Genomic DNA, 19923 nt, shown 5'->3' with positions numbered 1-19923 from the left:
TAGGGAAGATGACTAAATCCCAGAAATTACAGCTCAGCTTCAACAGACTCCACAGATCTCCTTTGTTGTGTTTTATGGCACAGCCTTGATTTGATGTCAGACTATTCATTAGTTGAACAGCAAGTGTCGATTTTCAGGACATGCATTTTAAGTATTAAATAAGGTTTCAAATCTCTAATTTTCACACGCTCTTAAGAACATTAAAAGAAACATGCAGGCACCTACTCCTACTAACACTAAAAAGTGGAAAGCTGGAAATGACCATACCAATACCACTGGTTGCACAATTAGTTTATTAGAGAAATAATTTTAAAGTCAATAGCCAGTTAAACAAAAACCCTTCCAGATTATTTAAAGATGAACAAAAGCCCGTATGTTCACTCAGTTTTTTTATCACACTTCTCCACAAGGAACACTAACCTGAACGATTATAGGAAGAGCTCACTTTGGTGTTAGGCTGATAACCCAGAATCTGAATGCAAACACAGTAAAGACAGTTCTCATCTGTGTGCTCCTGGAGCCCTGTGTCCTCTGTACCTTCCAAGAACTGACAGGCATCTGAACGGCTGGTATTCATGATTTCTGTGAGACTGATCTGCTGGCGGAGCATCTGAAAAGGGCTTTTGACAACATCACTCGCACCTGATGGAAGACCTGTAGGTAAGATTCAGTTATTAAAAAACTCCCAACAAAACCAAGTAACCAACACTAACTCTTTCAATTAATTTCCACTTTCAAGCCTTTTAAAGCTGGGGATGGAGTGCATGTGAAGAACTATAGAGTTTTTTTTCTGAGTGGTTAAACTCTCAAGATTGTTAGCATTTGAGAAAGAGACAAAGTTTTGGTCCCAACTTATTATACATAACAAAACATTGCAAAGGACAGAATTCAGTCTCTTAAGATACACACTGTAAGAAGGTAAGTGGTAAATCCTGACATGGTGTCAAAATTACTAATACCCACGTAACACCAACACATTACCAATTTTCATAGTGTCAAACGAGATTAATACAATATACCAGATGTTGAAATTAGACATGCACAAATGCAAAAATAAACACAATTTAAAGAACTGTAACTTAGTGGCCGTGACAGGAAGAAACTAGACTCAGCAATGCAGAAACAAGCAGAACACACTTTAGTGACATGCTCTTCCCTGGGTGGAAAAAACAAACAAATACAATTTTGAACAAGAGCTTCTTTACACTGAAACTTTGCAAACTACAGAAACACACTTCCAGCAAAATCATCTTTGTGTACAATATTAATATGAAAGGGGAAAAAAACCCAAAACAGTTATCCTAATAAGCGATTAAAAAAAACAGTGTCAAGCCTTCTTTTTTTCAGTTGAAAAGACACATACTAAGACCCTACAGACCTCTTACTTCTCTGGAGTAAATAGGAGATACATTCCAGAGCAAACCAGGCATTACAGGACTTGAAATTCTCTTGTCCCATCACCTTCACTGATCAATTGTCATGGATGCATCACAGAAAGACAATTTACTTTCTGAATTACGTATCTACGTATCTAACACCATAGTAAGTTCCTATAAATGAACATGTAATCAAAGGGAAATAGTTCAACACGTGGGATTCATATTTTTCTAAACTTAAATTTTGTTAATTCCTGTAATACAGCATCACTACCAGACTTGGAGAAGTATTAGCTCTTTATCAGAGATATGCAGGCTTTCCTCCTTCACACTTTAGCGCAGAACCAAACTTTGAAGCAACACATTAGCTCAAACTAAATAAAACAAGGAATTAATGCCCTGCTATCCTGATGCCAGAATACAGTCCTCAAAGCTTAACAGCTAAAATGATGTTTTCTGTAAAGAAAAATTAACAAATAAATCAACAACCCACCCAATATACAAATATACAGAAAGCTACAAGAGAGAAATAAAACCAGTACCTCCTGTATCAGATGTAAAGACCCTAGATCCATGTTCATCAAATGGAGGTGTAGTTTTCTTCTGGAAATATGGAGTTTCTTTTACCTGGAATACCCAAGCAAAAATTAAAATTAACAGAGGTGATAATCAAACACGAGAAAAAAAAATAGATTTTTCGATATGAGGAAATAAAGTGTTGCCTATCTTTTACTTCAGGAAAAATATATCATGAGAGGAAGAAATTAAGCAGGAACTCCTGCGTACTAAAGAAAAGACAAATGAGAAAAATATACATTTGTGAACGAACATTTATTAGCAAAGGTTCATGAAAAGTTAGCAAACGTTAAAATGGTGGTGACAGGCTGTAAGGAAACCAGTGACCCACAGTGGCCATTCATAATCTGTCCATGATCATGCTACAGCACTGGAGATCTTGGGAATATAGTACAAAAGCAACCAGGACATCTAAAATGCTGCCTGTAAGGATGTAAAGCCGAGGCATGTCTCAACTGCAAAAATATCTGAGAGAGACTAAATGAGGTAACAACTATGCCAAAAAGACTGAAGGAGAAAGAAAAAGTAGTCATTTCACAAAGGAAAAACAGAAGCAAATTCAACATGATTTTGAATTGTGTTTAGCATTAGTAAGAAATAAGTAAGAAATAATTTATTTAGATTTGAAATGCAAAGACTAAGGAACATAAAGAAGCCTACTTTGACATAGACTACACCCTGGTTTTGATAAGTAAGTAACAGAATATGAAACCCTATGATGCAGCAGTTTATTAAACAGAAGTGTGTTTCTACCAAGTAGAAAGATGAAGGGATTTGCTGAGGCACTGAAAGTAATCTGTTCTAACTTAAATACATGTATCTTCAACACTAAGACAATATAATTTAATTGTATAAGGATATATATAAAAATAATCTATTATTTAATACAGATCATGGTAGCACAGAGTTAACTGTGTGATTATGCACGCAATTTAAAGGTGACTGATAACATGTCAGTTATTGGTTGGCTAAAGCAGAATTAACAAATGTGCACAGACTATGCCAATTTTAACATAAAACCCAGATGTCAACTAAAAATCTTATGGCAGCAAATTTGTCACCACTGCTTAACACTCCTCTGACACCGTCTTTGCCATTATTTGCCTTTAACACAAACCAACCTAGTGATCTTGTGTTAACAAGGTTAGAAGAACAGTTAGAAAGGAAACTCTAGTTCTCCAAAATGCATTTATTTAAAGTACATAATTTTTCCTCATTTCTCTAGATCTAATTTATTCTCATGAAAATACTACAGCTGACTGCCTTTCAGCATGAAAATGAACCAAATCAGTTAACACATACACACCTGAAATATTTCATTGATATCCACCGGGAGAGCAAGGCCAATGTAATCATCAGAGCTACCATAAGTAGCGTTAGAAACCATGGAGCGAACAGAGGAGGAACGCTGAAGTGTGTTTTGGTTAATAGGACTTAATAAATCTTCTTTATCTAACGAAGCGTAACTTAAAGCTTTCATGAACCTGTAACAGTGAAACAAATAAATCACAACTGCAGTTACTCTCTCATTCTGGCACATTCAAAGTAAGAAAGACTGCTGACACAAACACAATCTTCATCTTCCCACTACAGATCTCCAAGCTTGTTAGGACAAATTACAGCGATAGGCTTAGTGTTTTTACTGCCTCATATTGTTTTGCATGGTTTAGGAGTTCATGGAGTAAAAATTTCTTCTTTATAATTCTTGGTACAGGAAATCCTGCCCATCCCGTAAAACCATGCGTTTTCTTCGGCATTCTAGCTTTGAATATTTACAGCCCAGACACAGCCAGTAAAGATTTGGGCTTCTAAACTCCTTACACCTAATTTTGAAATATGCTGAATGTATATTTCCTGGATATTCACAAGCTCTGGGCTGAGCAGGCACATCCCTGCAAAGGCACACCTTGAGCCTACCAGTGATACACACAAGAACATTCTTTGTCTCATACTCCAAAGGAGCTACCCAGGAGGTCATCCAAGCATGGAGGAAGTAGTTGCTCAACATGACTGCATGAAGAACAAACTTAAACCTGCTGCACAGTAAGCAGAACTGACTGTGACAAACTGCTTGAAGAACAAAGAAAGAAATAGGATGGAAAAATAAGACAGGAGTGAAGAAGCTGGAAAACAAGTCCTCAGTGCTGACCAGATACCTGATGATGGAAATTTCACATTGGGCCATCTATTATTTTACTTCTTATCAAACAAAAAAATCCTAAAAATGTTTTCTGAGAATCAATCTATGTAGACTGTAGATGTAGGCCTATATGCACTGGATTAAAGCTTCCTAATAAAAAGACACACCTCAGGAACAGTGAATTTTTTATTGTAAATTATGACACATTGGAGGGTGAAGTGAACATTTTATTTTTTGACTTTTTGCCTTGGAAGAAGTTTTCTATGAATTTCTTATTTTAGATGGGCAATAAACTGTCCTCTTATCCCTACAGATGGGATTTATATTGAAATAAAATTAAATTATGAAAGTTTGACCATGGAAGGTTCAAGAAAATATTATGCAATGGAAATGCACAAAATACAACTGAGAAGATAAAAAGTTTTCTTGTTGGTAATTCTGACCAATGCTAGCAACAGTAGCAGTGGACTCACAACAGAAGTCAAGCCATACTTCAAAAAGAGGTGAAAGACCTGAAGTTGTATCAGAGAAGGTTTAGATTGGATATTAAGAAAAACTTCTTCACTGAAAGGGTTGTCAAGCATTGGGACAGTCTGCCCAGGGAAGTAGCTGAGTCACCATCACTGAAAACATTTGTAAGACATACAAATATCACACTTAAGGACATGGTATAGTGGAGGACTTGGGCATGTTGTGCTAATAGCTGGACTCAATCTTAAGGGTCTTTTCCAGCCTAAGAAATTGTATAATCATTAAACTCAAGAAGTTACCAAGTGCATTAAATATTTAGTAATAAAACATTCTACAATTACCCTCAACATAAATTAAAGGTAGAACTATTAATCCCAAACGTTTGTCCCTGCTTTTCCTAGAAAAGCTAACAGATACAGCATTAGTAATGATAAACACCACCAAGTGTTTATCATTAAGAATGTCTGCAGGCGACAGGGTGAGAGCCACCATGGATCCATCAGGATCCAAGATATGCACATCAGTATTTCTGGTTGGTCTTTAGAGACAAAGATGACAAATTTATTTCACAAAATCTATGCGAAGAAAAAGGTTTTTTAACCTTCTGAATAAAAAGAACAACAAAAACATTGCAAATGTAACTCTATGACTTAGTTAGTTGCTACTAACACATGAATCTGTCAATAAACCGTCAGTAAGATTTCTGAAGACTGTCAGAAGAATTTATTTGGGTCAAAAAAGGGCAGAAGTTGTATTTCTAGTTTATTTTTAAAAAGCAGCTAAGCACAGTTTTAGCTGGACCAGTAAATGTACTATGAATTTATTAGTAAATACAATCTGAAATTATAAATACCATAATTTTTTTAGTGGGGACACAGCATAACCAGCAAGAACACATGTACTAGTTACATTACAGTCAATCCAATCAATTAAATTAGCAACTAACACAATCTGAATCTCTCTTTGAGTATGTATGTCTGCAATTATTTAACCTTCTCGAAGATACAAGCACTCCAGACATTTCAGTTCAGTGTTAAGCAGGTCAGCTCAAATCCTTGACTCTATCCACTGACACAAGAGAACTTGAACAGCTAAGCACCAGGAATAGTCAGTATGACATTGCGTGCAGGATCAAAGTCCACTGCAGCAAGGCTGCTCTGCACATTAAGGACATGACTGCAAGGAATGGTAAAAGATTACTTACAGCCATTACAGAACCTGTACTACCACTGAAATGATGTTTGTTCCTGTACTAGCACGGAGCAGTGCAGACATGAATGGCACTTCCAGCTTCCAGGATAGCATGGGCAAACTACTAAATCATCCTTAACGTAACTGACATATTCAGTCTAGCTCCAGAACAAAGGCATCTTTCAAGGCACCTGTCCAGAATGATGTGAAAATACCAACAAATGGATGTTTCTTTCAATCAGGACAAACACACTCAACTGGGTATGAGGAGGGCAGCTCAAGGACTAAGCACTTGCTTTTTCTGCAGTAGGCAGATGACTCAGGTACTGGTAGCATCTGCCCCTTCTCATTCAAGAGATGATAAGGTAAGAACAGAGATAAAAAGTGCCTTTTCCATTTCAACAGTAATGTGAAAATCCAATGCACTAGCTAAAAGATGATGTGAAGGCAAAATCTAATACAAGAGCTTTTAAGGGAAGGTTATTAAACAGTGACTGTTGCAGCTGGGAACAATGTCAATGTCAAGAGCTAGACGTCTTACATAACTATCTAATTAGTCTTCAGAACATCTAATATTGCTCAAAAATAAAGAGGTGACACTGCCATCTAAAAATAAATGCTATGAGTAAAATCTTTCATCTGCTGTAGCTCAGAAGCCAAACTGACATTCCTATCAGTGGTACCAGTATCTCATCGCTGGCCTCAGTGGCACAGTGAACACAAATATAGCATATTGGCAGAAGGCCCTGTCCTAAAACCTCCCCAAGTGACATAGAGAAAATTCTCCTCTGAAATATAGCTCTGACTTCATGGGCAATTCAGTGTTTGGAACTTTAATAATGCTAGCAGTGCAACTGCATTTTTTATATTATAAAAGTTAAAACAGGAAACAAATGTGATAAAAGTAAGCTGTTTCTTTTGTTACCAACAGCATTATAAAGGGTTGAGCACAACTATGAAAGCTGAGCTTCTCTGACAGCACTTACAAAGTTGAGAATTATCTTTCTGTTACTCACTTCATACCAGTACTGCTTTCAGTGAAGTTATGAATCATCTTCCAACAACTATCCCTTTTAGGTGTGGATCAAAAAAAAATATCAGGAGCATGTTTAAGTTTTCTTACAGCACTGAAGTAAGAAATAAGCACACAGTAATTTCTTACCGGCTTGGGGTTAGTCGAGAATCCAGGCTGCCAGACTTCATGGTGATAGTGTCAGTAAACAGCACGTCCTTTGCTGGAGATGCCAGAGCTTCTGAGTGAGACAGTGAGGGATGCATCCTCTGCTGCTGCAGGCGCTTTAGTGTAGCATAGCCAAACGCATCTCGAGAACTCGTGTAGCTGAAGTTATAGTCAGCAAGACTTTTTATTGTAGCAAGAGAAGGAGCTTTAAGAGATTGGGCTCTTCTAGGTAGGGTATGAGAAGAGCCTGGTGGAACCAGGGATACCGAGTTGGATTTTGAGAGAGGCAGGTGGTTAGACTGTGGTGTTGAACAGTGACTTGGTTTAACTGTTTTTGTGCTTACGACAGTACTCAAACTTCCACAGTCAGTATCTACATTTGTAGTGTCCACACCTACAGTCTCCCTTGAAGGACTAGAGCTCATTGAACTTATGCCACTTGTTGTGGTATCTGTGTTAAAACTTAAGCTACGACTCTTGAAATGCGTTTGTGTAGTACCATCTCCTCCTATTAGCCTTTCTTTGCTTGTGTTTTCCCGATGAATTTCATTTCCAAGACCTTTTGGCAGCTTCAGATCATTTTCTCCAATACTCTGAGTACAATCAGTATCTTCCACATGCTTACTTCCAACAAAAGAAGTTTCTAATCGTAAAGTCTGGATTTTTGGAACTCTGAAAACAGGGTTCAATTCTTCCCCAGCAGGAAAGTCAATGCTACCACTAGGTTCTGTTACTGTACGATTTCGCCTCAGGCCTGATTTACTGTCAGATGATGCCATCTTTCCTCCTTTTGGATCACTGCTACTTCTGTGTTTTTTATTAGGCAGAGTAAGAGAATTTAGAATGCGATTTTTTACAAGTCTACTAGATGAAAAAAAAGGGAAAGGACTACGGTCTTTGTCCTTTGAAGGTCCAGGTCTGTCATAAAATATTTGTTCTGCATCTTCAGTAATATCTAGGAAGAAAGTACTGGTCGAAGTACTACCAAAACGGTCATCTTCCATGATGAACATACCTGAAATTATATGAGACTTTGTCACACCAAATAGGCATTTCTTCAAGTCTACAAACTATGTCGCAAAATAGGAAGCCATTCTATAGAAGTCCAAGTGTGTGCCTATGAAATTTACTGCAACTTGAATTCTTTTTTTTTCTGCAGAACTTGGTGCAAATTAGCTACCTTGAGGAGAAACTGAGCTGAAGATCTCATTGCTTCAAAAGAAAAGCTACACTATAACGTTTCAGTGCAAACATCTAGCTACTATGATTATAACCTAAGATCACCTTTAATGATACCTAAATGTAGTATATTTCTTAATTTAAATTGCAAATATCCATAGAAAAAATATGGTGCATTAGGTAAATACACTATTTAAATAGAGCAAAATTTTGCCTGCGTGTGTACACCCAGGGAACATAATTATTTGCTAGAATATTTCTTTATGGACAACCAAGTGTAACTTAATATAAAAGCATGGTGGTTTGCATGTTACAGCAAACTGCCGTAACACAATATAAAAATTAGTACCATACCCTCATATGAAAATATGAAAATTATTCTTCTACATCAAATGCAAAGCTAAGACACTGTTTTGCTCCCTCTGACTTGTCTCCATGTCTCTAAATGGACATAACTGTCCTATTGCTTGTACTGTTTTATTCCAAGACCATCTTGACACCACTGGTCTGCCAAATGTTGGTAAGAGCACCAAAACACTTTTTGTGGTGGGTTGGGCACTCGGCAGGTTTATTTTTTGTTTGCTTGTTCATTTTCCTCCTGTTTGCTTGTTTTGGTGCTCTGGCTACTTACTTGATGGAGCAGATTCGCTTTCACTGTTGTGCCTAGAACTGGTAGACTCAGAATTCAAGCTAAGAGTGCTGGGTATAGAAGAAAGTTCATTGCAGAGCTGCTCCATGTCATCAGGGACCACTGGCCAAGGCTGTCTACGACTGTGTCTTACTGCATCCCAGTTGTGATGCTTCAAAATGTCACATCCTTGTTTAGTTTTGGCTATTAGACCAAGCACGTAGACACAGGTTCTGTATTTAACGAAAAAAAAGAGCAACAATAATAGCACCTACTTTAACCCAACTTATTTCACATTTGAAAGGAAACAGTTTCAAAGAAATTCAGGAGAAACTTCACAAAACTGGCAAATAGTATACTGTAAATTTTTATTTGAAAACCAATGTAAGCTTAAGAAATTCACTAATATATCTGAGAACAAGATACTACTAAAAAATAAAAATCAGCACAAGAGCCTGATCACATAAAGTAGAAAAGTATCTCTCGAAAAAAAGGTCAAACATTAATGTAGTAGCAATATTAGACAAAATACCATCTACTTATGCTTTTAAATATCTTAAAAAGATGTTTTATAAAAAAGATGGAATAATAAATTCTCACAGAGGTATTATCAGCACATATTTTGTTTCATGGAACAGGACAAAAGTAGTATCTACCTATTTTCACAGATTTCACTTGTTTACTGCATGCCCTCTCAGACTTCCTAACACAATTCTGCAGCTGCATAGAACCAAGATTGATACTCAATCATCAGTGACTTTAATAAACTGTTTTCCAAGAAAGTAAAAATCTGTATTCATGTAATTCAGGTACAGCTATTTGAAAACTGATTGCAACTACCATCTGAAAGTTTTATGTATAAATCAAATACACATACCCTCTAACAGACAGAACCTCACAATGTTGAGCAAGTGCCATTATATCAGGAATTACATTCTCCTCTTGAAGCAAGTTAAGACCCCAATTCGATGATCCGATATTGCCCTGGAATGAAATTTGTCAAGAAAGTTTAAATCTTAATGTGATCTCCATCACTATCCATGTAAAGCTTTGACAATTTTGTTTGCTGGTAGTAGAGTTTGAAGCCACATCTTCTCAAAGCAGTTAAAAGATCTGAGTACCCTTTCTGGCACTTCCTAGCTGTGCTAATGCAAAAAAACACACAACACACTGTGTATAGTAATTAAAGCTACTCAGAGTTAGAACTACTATGTATTCCTCATGTTTACTAGTTCTACTACAGCCTGCAGTATGATCTATTCATTTTACATTTCTCTTAGACAGGCATCTTGTTACATACCTACAGTATCTTCCAGTAATTGTCACCTTGGACAAATGTAAGAAAATTAACTTTGGGGAAGACAAGAAGCACATTTCAGACTGTAGCTTGGATACACACCAACGCTAGGCTTTTGCCTAAGTACCAGGATGTCATGACCACATGGATCAACACTGGCAGCCAACATCCTTGCAGAAACATTAGGGACTACCACAGTAAACATACTAAACTCAGACAATGGCAACTTTTAATTTGTAACTATCAGTTCCATACTGGTATTTATATGGCAATGTGTTATTCTTGTTAAAAAGAAAAAAAAAGACAAAGCTACTGTTAAAAACCTCAGAATGAAACAGTTGCACTGACCCATTTTCAACTGAAAGTATAATTAAAGAATAAAAATCTCAACTTGAAAAAAACACACATTTTTTGAAAAAAATCCTAATTTCTTATTTTTGTAGAATTTTGGTTAGTTATTTAAGAACCAACAGGTAGAACTAAACAACTGCAAAACTTTGTAAATATATTACTAACCAAGGCCCAAAGGGCTGCTTTCAGCTGCTTAATTCCTTCCCACTTATCCAGCATTGGGGAACGAACAGTGTAACTTAGATCTGTAACAATACTCTGAAGGAGAAAAACAGAGAAAAAAGTTGAAAGTTGAAAATGAATAGGAGACTTCAGTCAAACAGGTCCTCTTGCATTTATAGTAAAAGTTAAAGCAGTAACATAAATCATACGCTACAGGAAGAACAGTGGTAATTAGGGAATAATAACCATAAATTAACAGCAGCGATGATGCAAAAGAAAATGATAATAAAAACACGAATTGCATGAAGTTATTTCAGATATTATAAAGATGATTAGTCAAATTAACACACTGTAATATATACATTTTCTCTCAAACTTTTCAAAGGGAACTGTCAATTCATTAAATCATTTTACTGACTCACATTAAAAGTGAATTTAAGCAATTATGGCTAAGGGTTTGTTCTTCGATTTTCAAAGTATTAGGAAGATTTTATTCCCCCATCTCCCTATTTTTGTATGCTTAAAAGCATAGGCATAGTTTTACCGCATGTATAACTGTCAATATACTATCCACAGAGACTAACAATTTTTTCTGTTTATGAATTGGCTTTCCATGCTAAGATTTTGCTAGACATTTTAAGAAAAATGTTGCAAGGAATTTTGGTGATATTTCCATGTCAAGAAGGAATTTTACATGAAATTAGATGGCAAAGACTGCCTTCACAACTTAAGACGCATAATCAACTTCTGCAATGCCTATTTAAATGCCATCTCTTTTAAAACCTTTTTTCAAAATGTTGTGTGATCTTTGAAGTATTTCAAGTTATAAGTGATTATTATCCTCACCTGAGACTCCAATAAATGGCAGCCTGTTTTATGGTGCACCAGTTGGCCATAAAGGTGAACTGGCAGGTAGACATGTGGTCGCTGTAATCTGGCAGAAAGAGAAATATACATAGTAGATTTCCCAACATTATTAATTTATTTATACCAATTTATTTATTCTAAGATAAATCACACTGCAATGTAATACAATGACTTACCCTTGATTTTTTTCAAGCAGAGTTATTTTGAGAAATTTAGAAAGGAACTGTTTCAATAGCTGATGAAAACTGTTCAATTAGATGATGTACAACCATCATCTAATCCAACTACCAGACCACTTCAGGCCTGACCAGAAGTTAAAGGCAGCTATTATACACTGTCCAAATGCTTCTTGAACACTGACAGATTTGGGGCATCAACCACGTCTCCAGGACGCCTGTTCTATCTGACCACCCACAACCCTTTTGGTAAGGAAATGCCCCCGGTATCCAGTCTGAACCTCCCCTGCTTCAGCTCTGAACCATTCCCATGCATCCTGCCCCTGGAGGCCAGGGAGAAGAGCTCAGCACCTCCCGGTGCCCTTCCCCTCCTCATGAAGCTGCAGAGAGCAGTGAGGTCACCCCTCAGCCTCCTTTTCTCCAAAGTGGACAAGCCCAAAGACTTCAGCTGCTCCTCACAGGAGGTTCCAGCTTTGTTTCCTTCTTCAGGACGCACTGAAGGACCTTCCTGATGCTGCTCTTGGCCACACTGGAGCTCTGGGCTAGCTCTGTGGTGCCACTCCGGCACGGGCAGTCGCCAGGAGTGGGGAACTGCAGGGGAAAGGCGATCCCACTGCAGAACCTTCAGAGCACCGAATCCTGCCGGGCTCTGCCAGATCAGGTGTCATGGGGGGTGGCAAAGGGATTATGGAGGAGACTCACTCGGCTGTACTTCCCAGGAACAGGTTTATTCGGGAGAGGGGATGAGCACAAGGGACTGGGCTGGGAGAATGCAGGACCGAAGAGAGCCCTGGGCACCTCTGTGCACTGGATTTTATCTCAGGGGTGGGCACAGTCCAGGGTCCAATGGGAGCTCATGGAGGGAGGGGTAAGGGGAGGAGGTCACAATGTCAGGGATCAATGGGGATACAAAGAAGGCGGGAATGTAACACATCAACCAATAAAGTATCGAGGAATGGATGACATACAAGGAAGGGTCTGGAAGGAGAGGTGGGGTTTATGGATGGGGAGATGGGACACTGTTAAGGTGATTGATGAGGAACATTCAAGAAAACTAGGAGGGTTTACATGACAGACACTGGAACCAGCCAAAGCAATCAATGGGGGAAAACCCAGAACATACCAATCAGTCAAAATACCAACAATTTTAACAGAATTAAATAAACATATTACAACATCTTCCCATCCTCTTCCATCTGCAGGGCCCAGCAGGACCCAGGTTGAGGCCGCTCCAAGGCTCCAAGGCTGAGCCCAGCGGGACCATCCCCTCACGGCCGGCTGTGCCGTGCTCGGTGATCTGGGATGGGGTTTGTGCTCAGTGCTCTGGGATGGGGTTTGTGCTCAGGGCTCTGGGATGGGGTTTGTGCTCGGGGCTCTGGGATGGGGTTTGTGCTCGGTGCTCTGGGATGGGGTTGGTGCTCGGGGCTCTGGGATGGGGTTTGTGCTCAGGGCTCTGGGATGGGGTTTGTGCTCGGGGCTCTGGGATGGGGTTTGTGCTCAGGGCTCTGGGATGGGGTTTGTGCTCGGTGCTCTGGGATGGGGTTTGTGCTCGGGGCTCTGGGATGAGGTTTCCTCAGGGCTGCCCAGGCACTGCTGAGCCACACGGAGCCTGGCACCAGCCAGCCCCACCTCCCTCTGCAGCTGTCCTACCACTCCTCTCCCACTTTACCCCTGTGCCTGGTGTTACTCCATCCCAGGTGCAGAACACAGCACCTGGACTTGTCAAATTTCACCCCATTTAAGACTGCCCAGTGCTCCAACCTATCTAAATCCCTCTGCAAAGGCCTCTTGTCTTTCAAAAGAATCCACAGCACCTCCCAGTCTGGATCATCAGCAAATTTGCTACTGGTGCATTCACCTGCTGCATCCAGATGGTGGAAAAATACCCAGAACAGAACTGGCCCTGGAATGGAGCCCTGAGGAACACCACTGGTGTGACCAGTCACCAGCCAGATGCTGCCCCATTCACTACAACCCTTTGGGTTCAGTCCCTCAGCCAGTGTTTCACCCACGATACCTGAACCTGCTCATCCCACAACTCGACAATTTGTCCAGAAGGATGCTGTGAAGGACAGCATCAAAAATCTTGCCAAGATTCAGCAAAACAACATCCACCACCTTCCCTCACCCAACAGATGGATGACCTTATCATAGAAGGCTAACAACTTAGTTAAAGAAAACTTTCCCTTTGTAAAGCCATGCTAACTGTGCCTGATGATTGTTCTTCAAATACCTTTTAACAATACCCAGCATAATATTCCACATAATTATTCCAGGAACTGAAGTTAGACTAATAGGTCTGTACTTCTCTGGCTCTTCCCTTATGTGCTTCCTGCAAACTGGAACACACTGACTAGATTCCAATCAGCAGAGACTTCCCTAAACTCACAAGACTTTTGGTAGATAAGAGATGGGTCCTGATACAACGTCTGCTAGCTCCCTCAGTGCTGGTGGGCTAGTACTGATGAGGTTAGTCCCTCAGCCTGGTGGGGATCAGCCCCCATGACCTGGTAAACATTCAGCTGATACAAATAGTCCCTTACAATGCTAGTATCCACAAATGGAAAGCCACAGTTTCCGCGTTTGTGGACCTTTGGCTCAGGGAACCAGGCAGCCCATGGTCTATCAATTTTGCTAAAGACTGAGGTTAAAAAAAACCACAGAATTTTAATTCATCTCTGCTTTTTCTTCATCCCTGTAAGTCAGGTGACCATCTTCAGAAAGTACTGATCCAGTGTTTTCTTCATACCTTCTCTTTCTTGTATGACAAAACACTGCTCAGTTTCAGTCATGAATGACCTTTGGCCTTTTGTGCCTTCTCCCTGCTTATGTGAATAACAGTTTTATAGTCTCCCTGTGAAGGGTGACCTTCTAGAGATAATGTATTTACCTCTTGAGCTCCATGAGGAGCTCCCTGCTCAGCCAAGGTGGTCTTTTGCCCTGCTTGCTTGACTTACAACACCATGAGATTGCCTACTCCTGTGCTTCTAAAAGATAGTTCCTGGAGACAGACCAGCACTTCTGGACTCCTTGGACCTCAAAAATGTACTCTGCTAAAGTAGCTCCCCAAGTTAGCTCTCCCGAAGCCCTGGGTAGCAACTCTGCGGTGCTTTTTCTCATTACATTGGAAATTTTAAACTCAACCATGCCACGGTCACTGTGGCATAGAGAAGCCCACTCCATCACATCTCCTACAAGCCCTGTATTCACAAACAGCAAGCTGAGGAGGGCATCTTTCCTAGTTGGCTCACTGAGTACCTGTGAAAAGAAGTTATCTCCTACAAACTTTCACCTACAAAGAATTTCCAATGCTGCTTGTCATTGCACTGCAGTATTTGCAGTCAATGCCTGGAAACTGAAATCTCCCACAGGAAGCCCATAAGAACAAGAGCTACTATCCAGAAGTTTCTCCTAATTGTCTCTAGAATGACTCATCAGTACCAGCATTCTGGCTGAGCAATCAGTAGCAGACACCCACTACATCATTTCCTTTTTTCCCATCCTCTTAATCCTCACCCAGAGGTTCTCAACCACATCACCACTAACTGCAAGGGCTGTATAATCAAACCTGTTCCTCATATACAGTGACACATTCATTTGTCCATCCCTCCTGAAAATCCTGTAGCCCTCCATTCCAGCACTCCAATCATGGAACTCAATCCACCAAGTCTTAATAAAATGAATTCTATTAAAGCTGTAAAACTAATTATATAAAAGCTCTGAAATGAATTATCTCAAAACTCTGGGGGCCAAGCAACACATCCAGTTCACCCTGTGTGTGTTTCTCCTATCACGCTGATGTACTGCTCCAGGAGCAGAATAAACTGAAATCCTGTCAGTACTCCTTTCCCTCATACATTTCAGATTACTCCTGAACAGCCCTGCCAGCTTGTGCCTCAAAACACATTTTCCCAAATTTACCTTTGGTTGCTCCGACGAACATAGTTATCCCCATCAACAGGTTTGCGATATGTTGTAAGTGCTTCATTAAGTTGTTCTTCAATCAATTCAACGTATTTTAAGTTATATTCCTGTGAGAAGACAGATGAGGGGTGACACAGTACATTTAGTGGTTTATGGTGTTATAGCATGAGCCTTTACAAGGAAGAAATAATTGAAAATTAATTGAAAAACTAAAAATCCTTATGAAAGGCTGAATTTTTTATGATCTGAAGGTGGGACTCAGGAAAATTAATGCACTTCACACATATAATGAGTTTGCAGAGTCAACAATTGATTTCATAATTATTTCAGGGGATTTGTTAAAAAAGGAAGAAAGAAATACTTCACATCTGACAAACTCAAATCATTTCAATAGATCATCATGGATTTCAGTACTCCTTGACAAGTGACACTTAAACTACTAAAAAAGTTGCCAACAGGAATGAGACGAAACTCTTATAATCAATTACAAAACCAAAGTAAGATATGAAGAGTTTTATTCAAGTTATGACAATAATGAATTTTTCTTAGTAATCTTGTGTTCCTGTTCCTAACAGCATCAGCCAATTCTGTCTTCACGAGCTCCAGGTTTAACTTAAATTACCAGCAACCAGAGGTATCTTGAAAAGTAGAATTCCTTTCCACACTTCGCTAGATAATGACCTTCCACAACAACCTATTTTAGAAAGTTACTACACTCCTGAAATATTTGCTGAAATACCAAAATTATATAAGCATCTTGGTAAATCAAAAGCATACATGTACAGAGAAGCTATGGAACTGTAAATCTCTGTCAACCTTTTCCAGCAAAAACATTATGTCACTGATGTAGTAAATGTATTTGCATAAGTTTTACAAGTACATAAAAATGCAATTATTTAAAAGAATCTGTGTTCTAAATCTGCATATTTACACCATTCCTCCTAATATCTAGCTAACATCTTCTTAGCATTACCTTTTGCCACTTTTCCATCTGTTTTGTTACATAGCCTCTTTCATTTAGATACGAAAACCCCTTTGGGATGGACAGAAATCTGTAAGAAAACAGACAGTTCACATTCTAATTTCAAGAATTAAAACAACAATTACAACAAATCCCAGAATTTGAATAAAAAGAACACTTATTTGTTTCCACAGTGTGAAATCAAATAGCGTATTCAATATTTACCTTAGGAGCAGAAGCAAGCCCTTGTCTCCAAGATGAGAAAGAGCTGGTTTCATTTGGATAAGGGCATGAAGATTGGCCTAAAATAATTAAGAACACAAAGAGTATTTGAGCACTATATAAAATATATCTGAAAACTGCAATAACTACAAAACTCTGCCTGCAATGAAGCAGCGTTTCAAAAGAAGTAACAAATTCCAACTTAATCCTAATATTATCAATTTTATGTATCTTGTCACTAAATATAAATTACTTCACAAGAAGTATAATGAACAAAAGAAGTTGCAATCCATATCTAAATACAGGCATAATCCAGAAGTCTATGTTTTCTTTTAAGTAATATTGCAATAGTTTCATCAAAGGAGTCTTACAAACTATTTTAAGTCCATCAATGACAATTGAAACAGGAAACCCCTCAGTAGCTTCTTGCATATTCGTACTTTGCTACTAGGGAAGGGGGTGGGCAAGAGCTTAAGAGCAGCATACCAAAAAGAGGTTAAAAAGAGAAGGGGTGCTCACCTTGTCTTCACACGCCTCATCTAGAATATCAAGTGCCTCAGAAGAAATAGTTTTATTTTTATCATGTAACTGGGTCACCAGTAACTCAATCCCCCAGTTGCTGAAGAACTCTACATTAGCTCTCAGCAACACTCTTAAGTGTTTTGTTGCATACAACCTGCAGCTCTGCAAAGTAAGGAAAATGTTTTCTTGAATAAAATAAAAATTACTAACACAAATGATGATTTACAACTCCTAAAAATACCTTTCAATCACTTTTATTTATCAAAACTTACTATTTTGCAGCGAGCAACTGTGAAACATACCTTATCTATTAAAATTACCATTTATTAGAGAGCTGTTTCTATCTTAGCACATGGGAACATTGAATTTAAGATCGCAAGTAAATTTGCCATTGGAAGTATCCAATCCTATATATTTTTAAACTGTATTATTATTATATCTTATTTTATAAGATACAATAATTATATTTTATATTTATATCCTAATATATTAATTTATTATTACTGTTATATCTTTTGAAGTGAATTTAGAAGCCAATTAAAAAAAATTATAGTCAGTAGGCAGTTTTGTCTTTCAATGAGTCATTCCTTCAACCATCTTCATACTTTCATACTCCATTCTTTATCCTAAGAAACATCCTCAGTTAAGGTCCTCCTCTACCAAAACAGACATTTAAAGCTAGTACCTACATTTCTCTCTCTTGTATCTACTCTAGAACATATTCTGTTGATGACAGAAACTACGTCATTTGAAGTCTGGAACATTCTCTCCTAGTTATATTTCAACTTCTTGTCACCTATCTCCCTGACATCAGTGCTTGCTTGTCTAACAATGTTACCTTAAAAATCAAGAGTTTCCTCTCCCAAATCCATGTAACTATATTTTTTTATTCCTATTCACCTTTTTTGATTCAGAAGAACAAATCCCAGTGCCTGAGCTAACCCCTCATTCCAGCAGCTACAGCACCTACTGAGTTCCAACACAGTGATTAACCTAAAAACAAAACAATCTCTACTTCTAGAAGGCTAACGTAAGGTTAGTGCTGCTACAAACACAGATTTCTGTTTGTGACAATGCCTTCAGTATTGATTTAAGATGCCACTGGCCTAAACAATAACATACATATCAAATGATACATGAGAGAAAGCTCTATTTGAAGGATTTAATTTCTTGAGCACAAATACAATACAGGGTATGAAGTTCACAACATATTCAAAAGCTACACTTGTAGGAGTTTCATTTCTCTGAATACAAAAATGAGAATCCTTTTTATATATAACAGCTTAAAAATAAAGTCATATACCTTGAATAATAAAAGAAATGTGTAGAGGGCAATAACGAAGAACATAAATTGAATTGAACTTACATCAGTAGCTGCTGTCAGGATTTTAGAGAGGATGACTCTTGCCAATCCATCTCTGCTATAATCCAGACTAGAAACAGTCAATTTTAGCAAGTGATCTTGGTTCTTCAAAGAACAAAGATTAAGAAGACTGGAGGCATGGAAGGGGAAGAAGAAGAAAACAAAATTAGGATCTGAACCCACATGAACCATCAATAATATAAACTGAAGTACTTTGAATTATACTTCAATTACTGTAAGCGTGGAACACACAGTACGTTCTTGTATAAAATGGAGTAACTTTAAATTGCTATAACTGTAAAATCAAATAGGGATTAAATACTACAAGAGGAAAACCCCAAACCAACACCTTTTATAAATGCTCTGTAAAAATTCTGTCAGCATAGTGATTTATAAGCATAAAAATTAATGCTCATTAAGCCCTGTGAACAATTGTTCATTGTACAACATTGTGTATAAAGCTTGCCATTAAGTTAGTCCTATTAACTGTCTAGATTTTATTGTATATCAAGTGTTCTGAAGCCAGTAAAAAGCTTGTTTTCTAAAAATCAACAAAATCAAAAATAAAAGATAAAAAGGATTAAAACATTTGTATTTTTACTTGAGGTTTGTTTTATGTTGATAAACTAGTACTAGTCACTAGTAAGTTTCTTCCCAAAGCAAGCTATGTTGATTTGTACCTGAACAAAATTTAGAGCTTCAGAACTTCACTCAAATATACTGAAGTTTTAAGTGCAACATATATCAACATTTCACAAATAGTACGGCACCTACCATTTTTTCATGGTTTGTGTGTTTTGAGTTTTGTTTGTTTCTCTATTTCCCCACACTTTTCAGTACACTATAATCCTTGATACTTACTGATACTCATCTCTATCACACAGGTGTAGATACGAAAAAGTAAGCTGTCTATACCATAACTACTCCTGTCTGCTTAGTAATGATTACAAGAACTTAGAAAAAAACATGGGGACCTAAACCTGTAGCTACACCAAAATAACCATAGAGTTTTCAGTTTTCAAATGGTGGCCCTCACACAGTTTAAAATTTGCATAACTAATTGTACACTGAAAGCACAATTCATACCAAATAAAAGCACTCACCACTGAAACACATTACATTTCTCAAGCATTTTCACTCCATGAGGGTGACAAGATAAAGTACCAAAAAACAGGAAGTAGTGCTGGCTAAGGGTATTTAGTAACCCATTATTCTGAAGACTACGTTCAGGTTTCATGCCTGATGAAGAGTTGAGCCAGAGTACAATATCTTTAACCAATTCCTCCAGGTAACCTTGTCCATCCTAGCAAAATAAAGAGGAATAGCATCTGTTAGTA

General features: G+C 38.1%; 1 protein-coding gene across 1 annotated transcript in view; it reads right to left on the bottom strand.

Annotated features, from left to right (window-relative positions):
* The window catches only part of RICTOR (RPTOR independent companion of MTOR complex 2), a 77045-nt gene that overhangs the window by 7595 nt on the left and 49527 nt on the right, over positions 1-19923 (bottom strand). Inside the window, exons 21-34 of the mRNA XM_086869296.1 lie at positions 19690-19889; positions 18590-18716; positions 17221-17385; positions 16705-16781; positions 16492-16570; positions 15516-15625; positions 11398-11485; positions 10555-10647; positions 9619-9725; positions 8745-8974; positions 6917-7949; positions 3259-3436; positions 1919-2003; positions 421-654 (exon numbers count right to left, since the gene is read on the bottom strand). Of these exons, the coding sequence (XP_086725422.1) occupies positions 421-654; positions 1919-2003; positions 3259-3436; positions 6917-7949; positions 8745-8974; positions 9619-9725; positions 10555-10647; positions 11398-11485; positions 15516-15625; positions 16492-16570; positions 16705-16781; positions 17221-17385; positions 18590-18716; positions 19690-19889 (2806 nt within the window). The remainder of the gene's footprint in view (positions 1-420; positions 655-1918; positions 2004-3258; positions 3437-6916; positions 7950-8744; positions 8975-9618; positions 9726-10554; positions 10648-11397; positions 11486-15515; positions 15626-16491; positions 16571-16704; positions 16782-17220; positions 17386-18589; positions 18717-19689; positions 19890-19923) is intronic.

Source organism: Cyanistes caeruleus, chromosome Z (genome assembly GCF_971803275.1).
Source record: "Cyanistes caeruleus chromosome Z, bCyaCae1.hap1.1, whole genome shotgun sequence".
Lineage (NCBI taxonomy): Eukaryota > Metazoa > Chordata > Aves > Passeriformes > Paridae > Cyanistes > Cyanistes caeruleus.
Note: the sequence above shows the minus strand (reverse complement) of the source record. Positions and strands in the feature narration are given on the sequence as shown.